The sequence below is a fragment of the Geotrypetes seraphini genome, chromosome 4 (genome assembly GCF_902459505.1).
Source record: "Geotrypetes seraphini chromosome 4, aGeoSer1.1, whole genome shotgun sequence".
NCBI lineage: Eukaryota > Metazoa > Chordata > Amphibia > Gymnophiona > Dermophiidae > Geotrypetes > Geotrypetes seraphini.
Genome location: NC_047087.1, coordinates 172,549,378 through 172,568,569, shown reverse-complemented (window position 1 = coordinate 172,568,569; position 19,192 = coordinate 172,549,378). Strand labels below are relative to the sequence as shown.

At 45.7% G+C, this 19,192-nt stretch overlaps 1 protein-coding gene across 1 annotated transcript in view; it reads right to left on the bottom strand.

Annotated features, from left to right (window-relative positions):
- The window catches only part of SF3B3 (splicing factor 3b subunit 3), a 307,537-nt gene that overhangs the window by 106,176 nt on the left and 182,169 nt on the right, over nucleotides 1-19,192 (bottom strand). The window contains exons 14-16 of the mRNA XM_033940443.1: nucleotides 18,437-18,592; nucleotides 11,709-11,852; nucleotides 1,263-1,385 (exon numbers count right to left, since the gene is read on the bottom strand). Coding sequence (XP_033796334.1) covers nucleotides 1,263-1,385; nucleotides 11,709-11,852; nucleotides 18,437-18,592 — 423 coding nt within the window. The remainder of the gene's footprint in view (nucleotides 1-1,262; nucleotides 1,386-11,708; nucleotides 11,853-18,436; nucleotides 18,593-19,192) is intronic.

Genomic DNA, 19,192 nt, shown 5'->3' with positions numbered 1-19,192 from the left:
AACTGGAATGTGATGGAAGAATGTTGCAGGTGGTATAAATCTAATCAGCAGACAAGACTCTTGTTGCCACATCATAGGCAGACGAGACAGAAATGATGTCATCCAAAAAGCAGTTTCTGCAACGTTTTTAATCACTGAATTCAGTTACTAGTTGTCTAAGATTGGTTAGACAATTTTACATATTGATACTAGCATTTTATAGATGCTGTTCTACCTAGTTGGAACAGCCTGTTTAAGGCTAGTCTCTTCTAGAGACAATGTGTTTAACAAGTTAATTTGAGTGTAAACAAGTGTAATGATGTAGGTGTAGGTGAGTGCTATGGCCTGATGTGTGTTCATGTATCCTGTCTGCACTCTCCATATATGCTCCCATCCAGGGCTGAACTTTAACATCATTTTGCACACCACTTAATACTAGAAAGTTAGTAAAGTGGCCCTCCTGAGCCTGGAGCCTCCCACTGCCCTGTCTTCAGCAGAAGATCAGCAAACAAAGATAAAGGCAGCGTGTCTGCTAAACTTCCTCTGTCAGGGATGTGCCAGAGTAAATCAGGGCAGTAGAAGGCTGCTGAAGCAGCGTGTTTAGAGTGCTGTGGCCGCTGCTGGAGTCGGGAGTTTTGTCGGGACCGCGGGAAGGGAAGGGGGGGAGTAGGGGAAAACGCTGCTGCTGCTGCACAGAGAAGTGCAGGGGGAGAGAACTACTGCTGCTTTTGCTGCACAAGGAAGTGGTATGGGGGAGGGAAATGGACAGGGAGGGAAGGCTGCTGTGGCTGCTGTACAGAGAAGTGGGGGGAGGGAAATGCTGTTGCTGCTGCACAGGGACGTGGGGAAGGGGGAGGGAAATTCTGCGGCTGCTGCACAGGGAAGTTGGGGGGAGGGAAATTCTGCTGCTGCACAGGGAAGTGGGGTGGGGGAAAATGCTGCTGCACAGGGAAATGGAGGAGGGAATGCTGCTGTGGCTGCTGCACAGGGAAGTGGGAGAGGAAGAAATGCTGATGCATAGGGGGCAGTGAGAGAGACAGATATAAAGAAAGACAGACAGCGGGAGGGAGGGAGACACAAAGAAAAGAAGAAAGACACAGGGGCAGGGAGGGAGACAGACAGACAGAAAGAGAGAAAGCGGGAGGGAGAGAGACAGAAAGAAAGACAGACATATGTTCTAGCACCCATTAATGTAATGGGCTTAAAGACTAGTGTTCCTATAAATGTATCAAATTTTACTGTAATATCACTGATATTTAAAAGACATAAGTACAATTACTTACTGCTTCTTGGCCTTGCATTCGAACCCTAAAGAGCTTCACTGGCCGTGAGCCCAAGTATCGTGTTCTGGTATCAGATAGATCCCCGGTAACTGGATCAAGGACTGTTCGCAGCAAGACTCCATTCTTTACAATGAAGAGTAAAAAAAAAAGAAGCAATTGGTATACCCAGTTGAACTGAACTTAATCAGAAGTTACTTTTAAGCGGTATGAAGAACAGAGTTAGGGCATGTGCAAAGAACCCTATTTTGAAAACCCACTGTAATGTCACCACAAACCTTTTATTTATGGCATGCACTTCATTGGATTCTTACTGTGGCATTTGACTTTGTTCAGGACTATCTGAAATTTCTAAAGCAAAACTTGACAAAGTTTCTTAGAATCTAGGCGTCAAACCAAAAATCTAGGTGCCTGACTTGGAACAACTGGAATTTTTATTGATTTATGCACATTTATAAATTGCAGTTATAATGTGCTCAAGATGTTGTATAGCAAGTTATTTAATACAGAAGCAGGAAGGAGGAAACTGCTCTCCTCTTTGCCTACCCACTGAGCTACACAGACACACACACTCACTTCAGCTATCCCTTTCTCTGCCTTCACCCATATCTCTGTCAATCACCACCCCATATATCCTCCTGCAGCATACACTCCCCACCCTGGTAACCATCTCCCAATAATGATCCCCTCCCAAACTGAATTCTCAAAACTGTTCTCTAGCTTTTTATCTTCTCCAACTGCACATCTTTTTTTTTTTTGACTGTGCTTGCATCCATAGTGTAATTCTTTTTCTCAGTGATACCATATTATTGTGGCAAACACAGTTGTTCAGGCTGGCCTAAATAGGTATCACTCTTTTCTCAGCAAAATACCTGTTTTTGTACAAAACCCCCCAAACTTACTCCCTACAACCAGTACATGGTTGGTTCAGCTGAACCATCTGAGGCTCCGAAACTCCCTCCCAGCTCCAGCCTGGTAATAATCAGAAAGAAGAGCAGCTATGCCACAATCCTTTTCCTCTGCCTCTTTGGTGCTAAATACAACATTTGTGTCATGTGGTTCAAATTTTACATTCTGTACCAAGTAGCAGAAGAGGAGGCTGTGGCATGACATGCTTTCCTTTGCTTCTATTCAGTGTCCACCATGGACATATGGTGGGTAGGGTTGCCAATGCTGAGAAAGAAAAACCAGACACCTGCACCTCTCTCAGGAGGTGTGCCACTCCCCACACCTACTGTTGGCACCCTTCCCCTCTACAAGCAACTGTCCACACTGAGGTTGCCATCACAGAAGAAAAATCTAGCACATGTATGTATATTCTATGATTATTTCACAAATCCTGTCTGACATTGTGAGAAACTAAAATTAAAATAAAGTTTTGCTGTCACATAAGTAAAGCCAACACAATCCTCCACTGCAAAACACTAAGAGCAAAGTCATGCACAAAGGCACTCGGAACCTTAATGTACCATAACAGCACGAACTCCTAGCATTGAAAAAGCCACAACCTTATCCATGAAAAGGCAGCACCTTAAATATTACACCATGCCTAAATTACCAATGCATCATCTAGAAAACAGAATGGGCTACAAACCTTTAAACAGAAACTACATGCTAGCACAGTGTTTCCCAATCTGTGTGCAACGGTGGCCTGGTGAACTCACAGAAGTGCTGCGGAGAAAGATGCAAATGAGCTACCAGTCTGAGACCCCCATCTCCCTTCCCCCAGCTGGAAACCTCTCACCCTTCCTCACGCTTCAGTTTATAATCTTTGGGTCACCAACAGCTTAAAGGTGATGCTATTGATGACTTGGAAGCTTTCCCTCTGCTGCAGCATCCTGCCTATGCAGGACAGTAAGTTGAAGCAGAGGGGAAAGGTTCCAGGGCTGCCAAAGGCAGTATGTTTAAACTGCCAGTGGCTTGAAGATCACAAGCTGCAACATGGGGAAGAGAGCGAGAGATATTGGGTGGGAACAGGGGGGTTGAGAAAAATACCACATCCATTTGGGATGGAGAGGTAAGAAGGTTGGGGGGGTTGAAGAAAAATGCCACACCATTTGGGATGGAGAAATAAGTAAGAAAACTGCCAAATCGGGGGTGGGGTAGGGAGGAAGGAGACAGATGACAGATTCTAGACTAAATAAGAAAAACCAAATGTCTTTTTTGCTACTCCAACTAAACTTAAAGAGGAAAGTTTATTATTATTAGGACTACCGTATATATTTGAATATAAATCGAGATTTTTGGGCCAAAAAATGGCTCAAAAAATGGGGGTCTTGGTTTATATTCGAGTCATCTTCCAATGATGGTGCTTTTTTCCTCCTCTCCCCACTCGATGAACAACACTGTTATCTTCCACCACCCCTTCCCTCGGCTGGCACTGCTATCCTCCCCCCTCCCCCGATGATCAGCACTGCATCTCTACTCCCTTCCAATGACCAGCACATGTCCTCTTTTTGGCTCTTGGCAAGAAAGTCCGTGCAGATTTTTCTTTTTGTCCTCTTTGGGTTTCGCCATTTGGGGAGGGGGGAGCAGCGGCAGCAGCCAGCAACCTGATAATTAAAGATCAGCTCCAGATCCCACTATAGCAGTCAACTAAGCGGAGATACACACAGCATACACCAGACACTGTGTACTGCGCGTTGAGTCAACGATGCCAAAGCCAGAGAGGAGGTGGGGGAAAACCTTATAAAAAGATCAAAAGAACAGTCTGGAGTCTTGGGACCCGCCAGCAAGTAAGAAGAAAAGTTACAGTTCAGTGATTTAACAAAGATGGAGAGGGGGGGGGGCAGTCCGCCCCAGGTGCAGCCCATAAGAGTGCTCTGAGAGTCGATGATCTTCTTTCCCACAGCGGCCAGAAGCCTTTACAGCTAGCTGGCTGCTCTCGCCAGCGTCGGGCCTTCCTGTTTTTGTGAAGGTAGGACACGGCAGAGGAAGCCAGCTGTAAAGGCTGCTGCTGCTGATGGGGAGGGGCAGGGAGAAGAGGAACGGGGGCACAAGGATGGAGGGGAGAGGAAGGAGATGGTGGCACATAAATGGAGGGAAGGGGAAGAGATGGGGACACATGGAAAGGGAAGAGTTGGGGACACATGGATGGAGAAGTAGAAGAGGAGGGAAGAGATGGGCCACATGGATGGAGGAAAGGGGAAAAGATGGTGAGATGGAAGCAGAAAAATGGAAGAAAACTGAATATGAAAATCAGTGTCAAAGAAAGATGTAGTGCAAAAAGTGAAGGAGAGGAAAGAAACAGCAAATGCATAAGGAGGCCTTGGAAACAGCATTAAGAGAACAGATGGAACAAGATGACCAGAAAAATAAAATTGCCAGATAACAAAGGTAGGAAAAATGCATTACATTAGAGATTTCTATTCCGCCACTGCCTTGCGGTTCAAGGTGGATTACAAAAGAATTAAAAAAAAAACGTATTGCATGAAGAAGATATTTGGTAATTTCTAGAGGAGATAACGAGTAGATGAGGTTGCTTTGGGGAATCAGGAAGGTATTTGGAAGTGATATTGGGAAGTGGGAAGGAGCTGGCGGTATTAAGTCATTTGCAGGAATTTCTTGAAAAGTAGAGTCTATTTCTTTTCTGAATGTTTTGTAGTCTGGTGTCATAATTAGTAGATTGGAGATTTGGTTGGGTTTTGCTGCTTGTGTGGCTAGAAGGCCATCATATAGTTTTTTTCGTTTGACTTCTTTGATTGGGGGGTGCATGAATGGAGTGTGGGTTTTCCTATGTGTAGTTGATGTAATTTGGATGAAGCAGTTGTTCGGGTAGGTTGGGCTGTCGCCATATATGGTTTTAAATAGTAGATAGTAGAATTTGAATAGTATTCTTGCTGGAATTGGGAGCCAGTGTGAGTTGAGGTATGCCTCTGTGGTGTAGTCATGTTTCCTTAATGAAAAGATGAGTCTTAGTGCTGTGCTCCCTTGTGCCCTCAGCTGGAAAGCAACAAAGAAAGGAAACTCACAGAACAAGGGACTTTAGAAAAAGAACTGTAATACAAGGCCAGTAAGCAATGTTACTTACCGTAACAGTTGTTATCCAGGGACAGCAGGCAGCTATTCTCACTAGTGGGTGATGTCATCAGACAGAGCCCCGGTACGGACGTCTCACAAGCACGTGTTGCTTGTAGAAACTTAAAGTTTCTAGATGCCCGCACCGCGCATGCGCCGGTGCCTTCCTACCCGGAGATCCGGGCGTGTCTCCTCAGTTCAGGTAGCTAGCCTGAGAAGCCAACCCAGGGGAGGTGGGTGGGACGTGAGAATAGCTGCCTGCTGTCCCTGGATAACAACTGTTACGGTAAGTAACATTGCTTTATCCCAGGACAAGCAGGCAGGTATTCTCACTAGTGGGTGACCTCCAAGCTAACCTCAGTGGGATGGAGGGGGAGTTGGCGACTTAAGAGAATAAATTTTTCAATACTGTTTGGCCAAACTGTCCATCCCGTCTGGATAGGGTATCCAGACAATAATGTGAGGTGAATGTGTGAACCGAGGACCAGGTGGCAGCCTTGCAAATTTCCTCGATTGGTGTTGATCTGAGGAATGCTACTGAGGCTGCCATTGCTCTGACCTTATGGGCTGTGACCTTACAAGGGAGTGATAATCCAGCCTGGGCATAGCAGAAAGAGATACAAGCCGCCATCCAGTTAGAGATGGTGCGCTTTGATACGGGTCTTCCCAACTTGTTAGGGTCGAAGGAGACAAAAAGTTGAGGGGTGGTTCTGTGTGGCTTGGTGCGATCCAGGTAGAAAGCCAAGGCACGTTTACAGTCTAGAGTGTGAAGGGCCGATTCTCCGTGGTGAGAATGAGGCTTAGGGAAGAATACTGGAAGTACGATGGATTGGTTGAGATGAAATTCGGAGACCACCTTAGGCAGGAATTTCGGGTGAGTGCGGAGGACCACCTTGTCATGGTGGAATACTGTGAATGGTGGGTCCGCCATCAATGCCTGGAGTTCGCTGACTCTGCGAGCGGACGTAAGGGCTACAAGGAAAAGAACTTTCCAGGTGAGATACTTCAGAGGGGCCCTGTTGAGTGGTTCAAACGGGGGCTTCATGAGGTGGGAAAGGACTACATTGAGGTCCCAAACCACTGGGGGTGGTTTGAGAGGAGGGTTAACATGGAAGAGTCCTTTCATAAATCTGGCGACCACCGGATGGGCCGAGAGGGGTTTCCCTTGTAGAGGCTGGTGGAACGCCGCAATAGCGCTCAGGTGGACTCGTATGGATGTGGACTTGAGCCCAGATTGAGATAGGTGCAGGAGATAGTCCAGCACGGAGGATAAGGAAGCTCGCTGGGGTTCCTTTGACTTAGAAACGCACCATGAGGAGAATCTGGTCCATTTCTGGGAGTAGCATTGACGAGTGGCGGGCTTCCTGGAAGCTTCCAAGACTTCCCTCACTTCTTGTGAGAATTGGTGAGGGGTTACGTTGAGAGGAACCAAGCTGTCAGGTGGAGAGACTGCAGGTTGGGATGAAGTAGTGATCCTTGATGTTGAGTAAGTAGTGAAGGAAACACTGGAAGTGGTACTGGTTCCCTGCTGCTGAGTTGAAGTAGGAGGGAGAACCAAGGTTGTCTGGGCCACCGAGGGGCTATTAGAATCATGGTGGCCCGTTCGAGTTTCAGCTTGACCAGAGTCTTCTGGATCAGCGGGAATGGTGGGAACGCATATAGAAATCGTTTCCCCCAGTTCAGTAGAAAAGCATCTGCCTCGAGGCGATGAGGAGTGTAGATCCTGGAGCAAAACTGAGGCAGTTTGGCGTTGTGGGGAGCCGCAAAGAGGTCTATCTGAGGCGTCCCCCATTGCGTGAAGATTTGGTGAAAGGGGTTGGAATGGAGAGTCCATTCGTGCGGTTGTAGCAGACGGCTTAGTTTGTCTGCTAGGACGTTGTTCTCCCCCTGGATGTATACTGCTCTGAGTAAGGCGTTGTGGCGCACCGCCCAGTCCCAGACTCGTAGAGCTTCCTGGCAAAGGAGGGACGAGCCCGTGCCCCCTTGCTTGTTGATGTAATACATGGCAGCCTGATTGTCTGTGCGAATGAGGATTACCGTGTCGTGAAGTAGGTGTTGGAAAGCTTGGAGCGCATTGAAGATGGCTCTGAGTTCCAATAGATTGATTTGGTGTAGTCTTTCCGCACTGGTCCAGAATCCTTGGGTGCGGAGACCCTCCAGGTGGGCCCCCCATGCGTAATTCGACGAGTCGGTTGTGAGAACTTTCTGATGGGGGGGAGAGTGCATCAGCAAACCTCTGGATAGATTCGAAGAGGTCATCCACCAAAGTAGAGACTGCCGAAGAGCAGGTGTGACTACGATGCGTTTGGATAGTGGATCGGATGTCTGATTCCACTGTGATGCCAGGGTCCACTGGGGAATCCTGAGGTGGAGTCTGGCAAAGGGTGTCACGTGTACTGTGGAGGCCATATGGCCCAGGAGCACCATCAGTTGTCTCGCCGGTATGGTTTGGTGAGTGATCACCGACTGGCAGAGGTGAAGAAGAGACTCCATGCGTTGCCGGGGCAGGAATGCTCGGAGTCGGGTGGTGTCCAGGACCGCTCCGATGAAGGGGAGGGACTGGGTAGGTTGTAGATGGGACTTGGAGAAGTTGATCTCGAAGCCCAAATTCTGGAGGAAGTAGGTTGTAGCCAAGGCCGCCGAAGTGACCTCTGGGGCTGACGGGGCCTTGATGAGCCAGTCGTCGAGGTATGGAAAGACCTGTAGACCCCTGTCCCTGAGTGCTGCGGCCACTACCACCAGGCACTTTGTGAAGACTCTGGGGGACGAAGATAGGCCGAATGGTAGCACTCGATACTGTAGGTGCAGATTTCCCACCCGAAATCTGAGGAACTTTCGGGAGGCCGGGTGAATGGGGATGTGAGTGTAGGCCTCTTTGAGATCCAGGGAGCATAACCAGTCGTTCTGCTCGAGGAGGGGGTATAGAGAAGCCAAAGTCAACATGCGAAACTTCTCTTTGACCAGGAACTTGTTGAGGGCCCGAAGGTCTAAAATGGGTCGCAGGTCGCCCGTTTTCTTCGGGACGAGGAAGTACCGGGAGTAAAACCCTCGGTTCAATTGGTCTGACGGGACAGTCTCGACCGCCCGAAGCTGGAGTAAGTTTTGGACTTCCTGAAGAAGAAGGGAGGTCTGCGTCGAGCTTGAAGGATACTCTCTTGAAGGATGGTCCGGGGGGACCCGGTGGAATTGAAGGGAGTATCCTTCTCTTATGATGGAGAGGACCCATAGGTCCGTGGTTATGGCCTCCCATCTGTGGTAAAAAAGATGGAGGCGGCCCCCTATGGGAGAGACCGAGGTTATGCTCCCGGGAGGGGCGTCAAAAGGCTGGGGAGCCTTAGGTACAGCGGGTGGCTGGACTTTTTGCTGAGACTTCTGGGGGGGTTGTCTCTTCGCAGGCTGTCTCGCCGCGGGCGTTTGTCTGGGCATGTAACGCCGCTGGTAAATCAGGGGTGGCCTGGAAGGTCGAGACTGTTGAGGTTTGGGTTTGGGCCGTAGGATGGATTGAAAGGATTTTTCATGATCCGACAGCTTCTTGGTAACAGTTTCGATAGACTCATCGAACAGGTCGGCTCCAGCACATGGTACGTTGGCGAGTCTGTCCTGTAGGTTGGGATCCATATCGATAGTACGGAGCCATGCCAGGCGACGCATAGCTACCGCGCTTGCGGCGGCGCGTGCCGAGAGTTCGAATGCATCGAAGGAGGATTGCATCAGCTGGAGGCGTAATTGGGAGAGGGAGGCTACCACTTCCTCGAACTCGAATCGAGCTTGGTTGTCTATGAACGGAGTGAACTTGCGGAGTACCGGCAAGAAGAACTCCAGATAGGAAGAGAAAAAGAAGTTGTAGTTTAGCACCCGTGACGCCATCATGGAGTTTTGGTAGAATTTTCTACCAAATTTGTCCATCGTTCTTCCCTCTCGGCCCGGCGGTACAGAAGCGTAGACCTGGGAGGGATGAGAGCGTTTGAGGGAGGACTCGACCAATAGGGATTGGTGGGAGAGTTGGGGGCCCTCGAACCCTTTATGGTGCACGATGCGGTATCGAGCATCGAGTTTGCTGGGGATCGCCGGTATGGAATACGGCGTTTCGAAGCACTGCATGAAGGTCTGGTCCAGTAATTTATGCAAGGGGAGCCGGAGCGACTCCGTTGGAGGGTTAGGTAAGTGTATGGTGTCCAGATACTCTTTGGAGTATCTGGAGCCCGTGTCAAGGGTCACATCCAGATCATCCGCCATTTGTCGGAGGAATGATGAGAAGGACAATTGTTCCGCCAGCGTCGGTCTGTGGGACGGGCTGGAGGAGGATGAGGCCTCCAGGTCTGTGGACATCGGGGAGTGACAAGGAGAATCGGGTACCGGTGTCTCCTCGTACTCCGGGCCCCTCGGAGGGGACGCCTCTGTTGAGGAGTATCCCCTACGTTGCAGTTTTTTCTGCGGTGACACCTCCGAATGGCGTGAGGAGTGCCAGGATGAGTGTCTCGATCGGTGCCCGTCTCGGTGGCGGGACGGGGATCGGGATCGTCTGTGCATCGCATGGTCTCCCGAGGCCCCCAAGTGGATAGGGCTGGAAGCGGTGGATCGCAACTGGGTTTGCGATACGGATTCTTGCGATGCTACCCAAGTCTGGTAAGGAGTGCGGAAGAACTCTTCCTGACTATGCCCAGGGCTTCGAGTATCGAGCGGGGGTCTGGTCCCATGTTGGCGCGGAGGCGTAATGGGTTCTAATGGCGGCATATCGGTAAGCGAGGTTTGCCGCGTGGGCATCGCCGCCCTCCCCCGTTCGTCCTCGTCGGTTGTCGAGGTCGAACGGTGTGGGGGAGGGGGAGGGGGCGGACCGCCCCTTTGGGTCGGTACCGGGAGGTCACCCTGTATGGCAGCGATGAGCCCGGGTCCGATGGTCTGCATGAGCTCAACGAATTGAGCTTCTAGCACGGACCGTAGCGAAGCCGATAGGGAGGGATCCGCACCGAAAGGGGGTCCTCCTGCACGGACATCGCGCTCCTTCGAGGTCGAGTGCTTCTGCTTAGCAGCTTTCGGCACTTTGATGACCATTGGTGGCACTGTGGAAGGAAGAGGTACCTGAACCGAGGAGACCGGGGCAGGCACCGACGTCGAGCTCGTGGATGGTGTCGGGGCGAGCGATGCCGGTTTCACCACACTCGATGCAGGGGTGGTCGATGCCGGTTTCGCCCGAACCGGGGAGGTATCAGATGAAGTGGAGGCTGTGGGATCCTTAGCTGCGTCCATCTTGAACATCGATTCCCACAATAGGCAACGCCGCTTGAATGAGCGTGCCGTAAGGGTAGAGCAAGGCCCGCACGATTTCGGGATGTGGTCAGGGCCCAAACACTGCAAACAGCGCCAGTGAGGGTCCGTGAGTGAAATCGCGCGTTGGCACTTGCTGCACTTTTTAAACCCGGTGGTTGGCCGGGACATAGGCCGGAAAATCTCCGCCGCGAGGTCGAAGCCAGTGGGCCTGAGCCACGTGGCCGGCCCGTTCGACCCGCCGGAGGAAATAATCTTCTTTTTTTTTTTTTTTTTTTTACGAAAATAAAAGAACTGTTAACTGTAATTAAAAGAAAGGCGAAAACGCGGACAAGGAAGGCAAATTTAACTGAATTCAGCTAGCGCATGATGAAGTTGAACTTCTCAGCTCCGCGGAAAAGAAAGAACTGAGGAGACACGCCCGGATCTCCGGGTAGGAAGGCACCGGCGCATGCGCGGTGCGGGCATCTAGAAACTTTAAGTTTCTACAAGCAACACGTGCTTGTGAGACGTCCGTACCGGGGCTCTGTCTGATGACATCACCCACTAGTGAGAATACCTGCCTGCTTGTCCTGGGATAATCAGCATTACGGGGCATAAAATCTAATGGCAAATTTCCATCTTCTCTCATAAATATTAACTCAACAAGAGTAGTAGTAACAACCCATGAAGATGAAGCACAAGCATCTGGGGAAGAAATATGTAAGCTGCATCCAGGAGTTCTACTCACATGATCAAAGTTTTACAGGACAGGTAAGAGACCATTTGCATTTGCAACATCTGTAAATAGCCTTAAGGTTCTGCTGTTTACACATTTGAGTGCACTGATATAAGAATGATAGAGATTAAAAGTTTTCTTATGGGTAACTCTTGCTCAATTAGCTCTTACAGTGTACACAATTGTACCTAAACATATAAAAATGTACTTTAAAGTATAATAGCTATTAATTCTATCAGCCAAAAGGGAAGGCGAGTACTGTATATCTTTTTGTCTGAGTTCTTCACAGGATAAAATGGCTGTGAAGGGACTTTTTGATAAGTGGGAAAACAAACTAATAAAGTTATTGATGCATTTGGATGTCCCATTCACAGGACAGCAGATTCACTAAGTCACATGGAGTCTTGACAATGTGATACAGGAACTGAAGTCCCTCCTTTCCTGCTTACCTGGAGTCCAATGTTGAGATACAGGAAACCAATAGAGCCCCTCTCCCCCAGATCATCTCGTTTCTCCACGCCACCCATCTCCACAATACACAGTGCCTCAGGCTGAGCTGGTAGTGCCTGCATACTCAGTGGTTGCAAGCAATCCTGGAGGGAATAAAAGAAGAGGATCATAACTAGTTCTAATAAGATTCTTTCGCTATACCCTAAGATAACAATACTCAAGACACCTAAAACTAAAGCAAAGGTTTTTCACTTGTCTTGCAATAAATTGACTGTAGTGGTATGCACTTTGTACAACTAAAGCAGAGGTTTTCTACTTAAGAACCTAAGAATTGTTATACTGGGACAGACCGAAGGTTCATCAAGCCCAGTATCCTGTTTCCAACAGTGGCCAACCCAGGTCCCAAGTACCTAGCTAGATCCCAAGTAATAAAACAATTTTATCCTGCTTATCTTAAGAATAAGCAGTGGATTCCCCCAAGCCATCCCAATAATGGCTTATGGACTTTTAGGAATTCATCCAAACCTTTTTTAAAGCCTGCTAAGCGAACTGATTTCACACATTCTCACTTTCTCAGGCAACGGATTCCACAGTTTAATTATACATTGTGTGAAGAAATATTTTCTCTGGTTTGTTTTAAATCTACTACTTAGCAGCTTCATTGCATGCCCCCTATTTCTAGTATTTTTGGAAAGAGTAAAGGAGCAATTCACATCTACTCTTTCCATTCCACTCAGTATTTTATAGACCTTTGAGCCGTCTCTTCAAGCTGAAAAGCCCTAGCTGCTTTAGCCTTTCCTCATAGGGAAGTCATCTCATCCCTTTTATCATTTTTGTTGCCCTTCTCTGCATCTTTTCTAATTCCACTATGAGGATCATGTTTGCCGACTTCTGCTTGAGCTTGACCAGTATCTTGAGAATGAGAGGAACTGGTGGAAAAGCAAAGAGGAACTTGTTCGACCAATCCAGGAGAAAAGCATCTGCTTCTAGATGATGAGAGAGTAGTGCCTGAAACAGAATTGAGGCAGTTTGTGATTGTGGGGAGACACAAATAGGTCTATTTGAGGAGTCCCCCACTGAGAAAAAAATCTGATGCACGACCCTGGAGTGAAGTGTCCACTCGTGTGGCTGAAGAAATCTGCTGAGCTCGTCGGCAAGAGTATTTTGTGCTCCTTGAACATAGACAGCCTTTAGGAATATATTTTGAGCAATTGCCCAGTTCCAAATCTTCTCGGCCTCTTGACAGAGAGCCCAAGAGCCAGCCCCTGCTTGCTTGTTTATGTAATAAATTGTGACTTGATTGTCAGTACGAAAGAGGAGGACATGATTGGATATACTATCTTGAAAAGTCTTCAGAGCATTCCCAATCGCTCTGAGTTCCAAGAGGTTTATGTGGAGCTTTTGTTCTTGAGCAGACCAGTGACCCTCTGTCCTGAGACCATTCAGATGAGCTCCCCAAGCATACATGGATGAGTCTGTGGTCAAAACTTTATGATGATGAGGCATTTGTAACGGTAACCCTTTGGAAAGTTTTGAGGAATTCATCCACCACTGCAGAGATTGACAAAGGGATATGACTATAATCTTCTGAGAGAAGGGATCGAGAGCGTGAGAGTTTTAGGATGCCAGAGACCACTGAGCTATTCTGAGATAAGGTCTGGGAAAGGGACTGTGGATGCCATGTGACCCAAAAGTCTCATCATTACTTTGGCTGAGATAGACAGAAAATGGTAGACTTGATGGCAAAGCTGAAGCAGATTGTCGTGTCGTTGTTGAAGCAGGAATGCTCTGAGCTGTATGGTGTCTAAGAGAGCTCCTATGAACTGAAGGGCTGAAGTTGAGATTTCGGAAAGTTGACTTTGAACTCCATGTGTTGAAGGAACAGGACAGTTGACAGTGTTGCTGAGTGAACCCCTTGAGGGGAGGCGTCTTTTAAGAGCTAATCGTCGACATTGGGGAAAACTTGAAATCCCTGATCTCTTAAAGCGGCTGCAACTACCAAAAGGCATTTGGTGAACACTCTTGGAGAGGCGGCCAAGCCGAAGGGCAGAACTTTGTATTGAAAATGTCGATGAGCAATTCAAAATCGCACAAATTTTTTGTGAGCTGGATGAATTTGTATATGAGTATAGGTTTCGTTTAGATCTAGAGCACATAGCCAATTGTTTTTATCTAACAGAGGATACAGAGTTCCTAGAGATAACATTTGAAACTTTTCTTTGACTAGGAACTTGTTGAGGTGACGAGAACTGGGCAGAGACCTCCCGTCTTCTTCGGAATGAGAAAATACCTGGATTAGAACTCCTGATTTTTCTGAGGAGGGGGCACTACTTCTATGGCATTTAGTTGAAGCAGTGCCTCTATTTCCTGAAGAAGGGTATTCTGCTGCGTGTTCAAAGAGGACTCTCTTGGTGGATGATTTGGAGGTTTGGAGAGAAAATGAAGAGAGTAACCTTCCTGGATGACTCTGAGGACCCACAGATTGGATGTTATCAGAGTCCAACGCTGATGGTATATTTGTAGACGACCTCTGATTGGTTGAGGGAGAGGCTGAGAAAGGGGAACATCGGCTATGTCCTCGAGAAGCGCATCAAAAAGACTGAGTAGGCTGCTAATCTGAGTTTTTTTGAGATCGTTGTTGTTTCTGCATTTTTTTGAGGTAGCTGTCTAAACAGATGGTTTAGCAGAATATCGCCACTGATATGAATATTAAGGTTTAGCAGGCTGCCTTGAAGTCGAAGGTTTAGTGTTTGTCTTGCAATGTTAACTTTCATGTGGCTATTTCAATGGAATCACCAAAGAGCTCATATCCTAAGAACAGAATATTAGCTAATCTGTCCTGAAGATTAATATCCATGTCAGAAACTCTTAGCCAAGCCAGGCATCTCATAGTGACAGACATAGCCGATGTGCTAGATGAAATTTCAAAAGCATCATAGGACAATCTTGCAATATATTACCTACTTTGAGAGAGTTCTCACAAATTGCTGATACTGTGCAAAATGTTCTTTAGGAATAAATTGGTCAAAGTTAGGAAATTGTTTCACCAGTTGTTTTAGATAACAGGAAATGTAGAAATTGTAATTAAGGTTCCTGCTCGCCAACATGGAATTCTGATACAGGTATCATCCAAATTTGTCCATAGTAAAACCTTTGCGCTCCGGAGGTGCTGAGGCATAAACTTTGGAATCGGAAGATTTTTTAAGTGTTGATTCTACCATTAAAGATTGATGCTGAACCTGTGGTTTATCAAGCCTTGGACAAGAAATGATTCTGTATAGGGAATCAAGTTTTCTTGTAGCAACCGTAATGGTTAAAGGCGTTTCCCAAATTTTGAAAAGTGTCTCTAAGAATGCCATTCAATGGTAATTTAAGGAGCTCTTTAGGAGGTTCATCATAGTCCAAAGTCTCCAAGTACTCAGCACTGTAGGCGTTGTCAGCTTCCAATTTAACAGGCAAGGCTCTTCCAAGTTGTCTAATATATTTGGTAAAGGAAAGTCTTTCTGAAGGAGATCTCTGTCGAGATGTTTTCTGTGGTGATGGATCTGAAAGGATGCCAGAAGACTCAGGCGCAGATGTGAACAGTCTGACGTGCTGAGGAGAAACCAAAGACACAGCTTCTTGACTCCATAGAAAACTAAGAATTGATGGTCCCATGATCTGAGGTCAAGAAGAAAGGCACTGGTGCGTGCATGTGGTATGGGCACTGCCTTAAAAAACTATCAGTGACAGTGCGCTTGGCAGTGTCCGTACCCAAGTTTTGTGGATGATTTGCATATGAGAATATTATGCCTGCTTGTCCTCAGAGAACTAGGTATTATTCTTTCTAATAATACCAAATATCTATTCTGTCTTTACTATGATAAACTTACTACTAAACAAATCCAAGCCAATGGAAAACTCTTACATTAACATGGTGGGGTAGAACAGAAACCCTTCAGATGATGAACCTCCCCAAATTTCTATTCTTATTCACTCAGCCACTGAAAGCTATTCCATCCAAAGGATTTAGAAACTAGGAGAAGATACTGAGAGAATTCATTTGGGGTAAGAATAGTCCTAAGATACAGTGGGCCACACTGCAGCATAAGTCTTTAGGAGGTACCACCAGGCAGTCATATTGAAAGCTGTCGGGAACCATTATGTAGAACACTCCTCAAAACATTGGTTTTCTTTGGAGAAATACTGCAATTATCCCTAATCTCTTTTTGATTATAATAAAGACCAAATAAAAGATATGGTAAAATGGAAGAAGTGCTCTGTGACTACCTGCTCCTTCAACCTCTATGGGATACATGGGACAAAGTGAAAAGGGCTTATCACATGACAGATATCATGCACCCCCTTTGTGTGTTTAAGGATTATCATCCATGGTCCATAGGCTACTTTACCTTGATTAGAGGAAAATTAGAAGAGACAGGGTTTATGCACTGTAGAGATCTATTGTTCCAAGCAACTGTGCTGGCTCTGACTCACTTACAGGAGATCTTGCAGTGGATAAACCCCTTTTCTCAATAATTTTCAGAATAAGGGATTTTATAATAGCAAAAATGCAAAATGTAATTTACACAGAGACTCTAATAGGCTAGAAAGAAACTACTTTTGAAGGTTTATGCTTCCTTCCTTGGACAAACTGTATCCTGCTATTTCAACCCCTGCTGAAAAGTGGTGAATGAGGACTGGGACTGTATGTATCTTTACATAAATGTACCACTGTCACCAATTACAACCAAATGCAATAGTAGATTATACAGAGAACCTATTGGACCCCTATCAAGAGGGAGAATGCAGAAGAATAGGAAAATGTTGAAAACAGTGTGGACAGAGGGGTACCTTAGAGCTGCTAAAAAATTCAAACATATTCGAAATTGGTCTGAAACAAGATAAGGGCCTGGACAGGATAGCTTGTTGGGCTAAATTCTGACTGGACTATAGATGTCTGGCCACTTAAAAAGATATTCTACCTGCTTATATTGACTGCTAAAATGAGAATAGTCAGAAGTAGAAGATGCTTTCAGACAATCACTGACCCTATGACAAGGCACAGTAAAAGAAATTCAACTGTACTATGAGCTCTGATTGGAACTCTGAGGCCAGGGTACCAAATACTCTAAACTGCGGGAAAACAGTATAGATTTGAACGTGCTGACTGAACATTAATTCACACTCTTGCATGTTAGCATCACTGAACATATTGAATTAGATTGTGCTAAAATATTCTCACTAGTACAGGCTGTCAAATTTGATACTCGAGTTTCTGCTTAGAATAATGGTTATATGTTCTCTTAGGATTCTGTGGCTGGCATCATGATCGTTGCTGTTGCCTGGGTTTCACTGCATCTGGGTAGCAGAACAGATATTTCAGCCATCATGTTGTGGCTTTCTTCAGGGTATGCTGTGGGGTCTGCAGTTTGTCTTTATATATAGTGAGTGGGTTCAAATTCCCACCAAATTCAAATCTGTGACCAACAAACTGCCCTGTCAAAATTCAAATTTATGACCAATGGATATCCCTGTTCTCAATCAGGTCAGTAGACCTACTATATATAAAAACAAACTGCAGACCTCACAGTATACCTTGAAGAAAGCCACAGAATGATGGCTGAAATGTCAGTTCTACCTACTCAGATGTGGTGAGACCCAGACAACAGCAACAATCAGAATAATGGTGTTTCAAAATTTTCAGCACTCCTACTGTTGGGATATTTTAAAGCTAAAATACAATAATTGTTTGTTCTGATGGGAGGAAAAGGGAGAAATGGTACTGTATTCAGATTTATTAAAATACTATCATATGCTCCCCATTGTCCTGTTCAAAATTTTTTAAACAAAAACATAAAGTAAAAGTAAAAAGATATGCATACACTCCCAGTATGTTTCAATCTCTCTCTTAAGTGTTTGTTAAAGATTAAAATCAGGTAAGTTACACGTACTATCAGAACAAGTTAGTGAATCAATACAGCATACAACAGAAGACAGTATCCCATTCATTACTGTTTAGTAAATGATTACTGTTTAGTAAAAGGGGTAGCGGGGATCCAGGAAGTCATAGTTTCTCAAATAATTGTATAGAAACAATAACAGATTCATGTCCTTGGGAAACTGTACCCTATTTAAAGCAGTGAGGGTAAACTCTGATCACACTATCAACTGGTATATTTTTAAAATAGCTATGGCGACTAATTTATGAAATTTGTTTGCATTCATTGGTTTGCTTGTGGATTTAAGTTATCCTGATATTGCAGCCCCAGTATTTTCCATCTATGCCTTAATCCTTTGACACATACAAGCTAATCTTACAGCACTGTATTCTTTGGTATAAGTGTTTTAACCTTTCCTGTCATTTGAGTTCCTTTCCTTTATTTTATTATTTGACTTACTTACTATTGTAATCTGCCTAGATCCCTATTGGGAATATGCTTTAATAAACACACATAAATTATTGAACAGCTAGACCCCATACCTTTATCAACATCCATAAACAGAGAAACATTGTTTTTGTTTGTTTGGCCTTCCTCCCATCCACCCTCAAACAATTTTCAGACTTTTCTGGTTCATTTCACATATTCACATAGATTTTTTTAAAATGTACCTTAGAATTTAAAGCACACTCTGTCTGCATATAATTCACTAAATTTAAGCTCATTTTTCTGTCTCAAACATACCACCATACTTCTTGTCCCCATAGTTTTTGCTGTTAATGATAGGCACCCAAAAAGGCACTCACCGATGGGTCCAGTGAAATTATTCGGACAGTGTTGTCTACCAGTCCCACAGCGAGGAAACGAGAACGCTGTTCTCCGGGAGGAACACTTGCCAGGCTCATGCATACCACATCTGCAGACATCTCTTTCCGCTCTGTGTACTCATTCAATTGGCCTGACTAAGGAAGAGATATTTACTTGATTAGTAGAGCATCTTAAGTGTCATGGTACTGAAGAGCTACACTGAGCCTAAATCATAGCAAACTCCAGACTATAAACTCACTTGGTTATCTTGGCATATTCTTGCCTTATTTCATCTACTGCTAAGGAGAAGATCAGAGAAAGTAAAACAGTGGCTACTAAAATGATTCTCTTTTTGCTTTTCTTCAGAGAATTATGGGGAAATTTAGTCACACCTGCTGCACCATCCCAATGATTGGGTTATTTATTCTCCATTACTACTAGCAGATAGATGTAGACACATTGATTTTTCCCAGTGACATCATTCATATAATGCCTGGTGCTCTGTGGAAAGCTCCATTATATCTTTATCAAAACAGCAACAGGACCCATAAACTATAACCACATATCCCATCAAACCATTGCAACCACTGTTGAACCAATTGCTTGAAATAGAAAGTCATATAAAAACTATAGCTGAGAACATGATTTGTTAACATGGTGTTCTGGTAAGAGTCGGCAGCCAAATTTGTCCAGAGTTCGGCCCTCTCTCCCAAGAGGTGCACTGGCATATATCCTAGTACTGGAGGATATCTTAA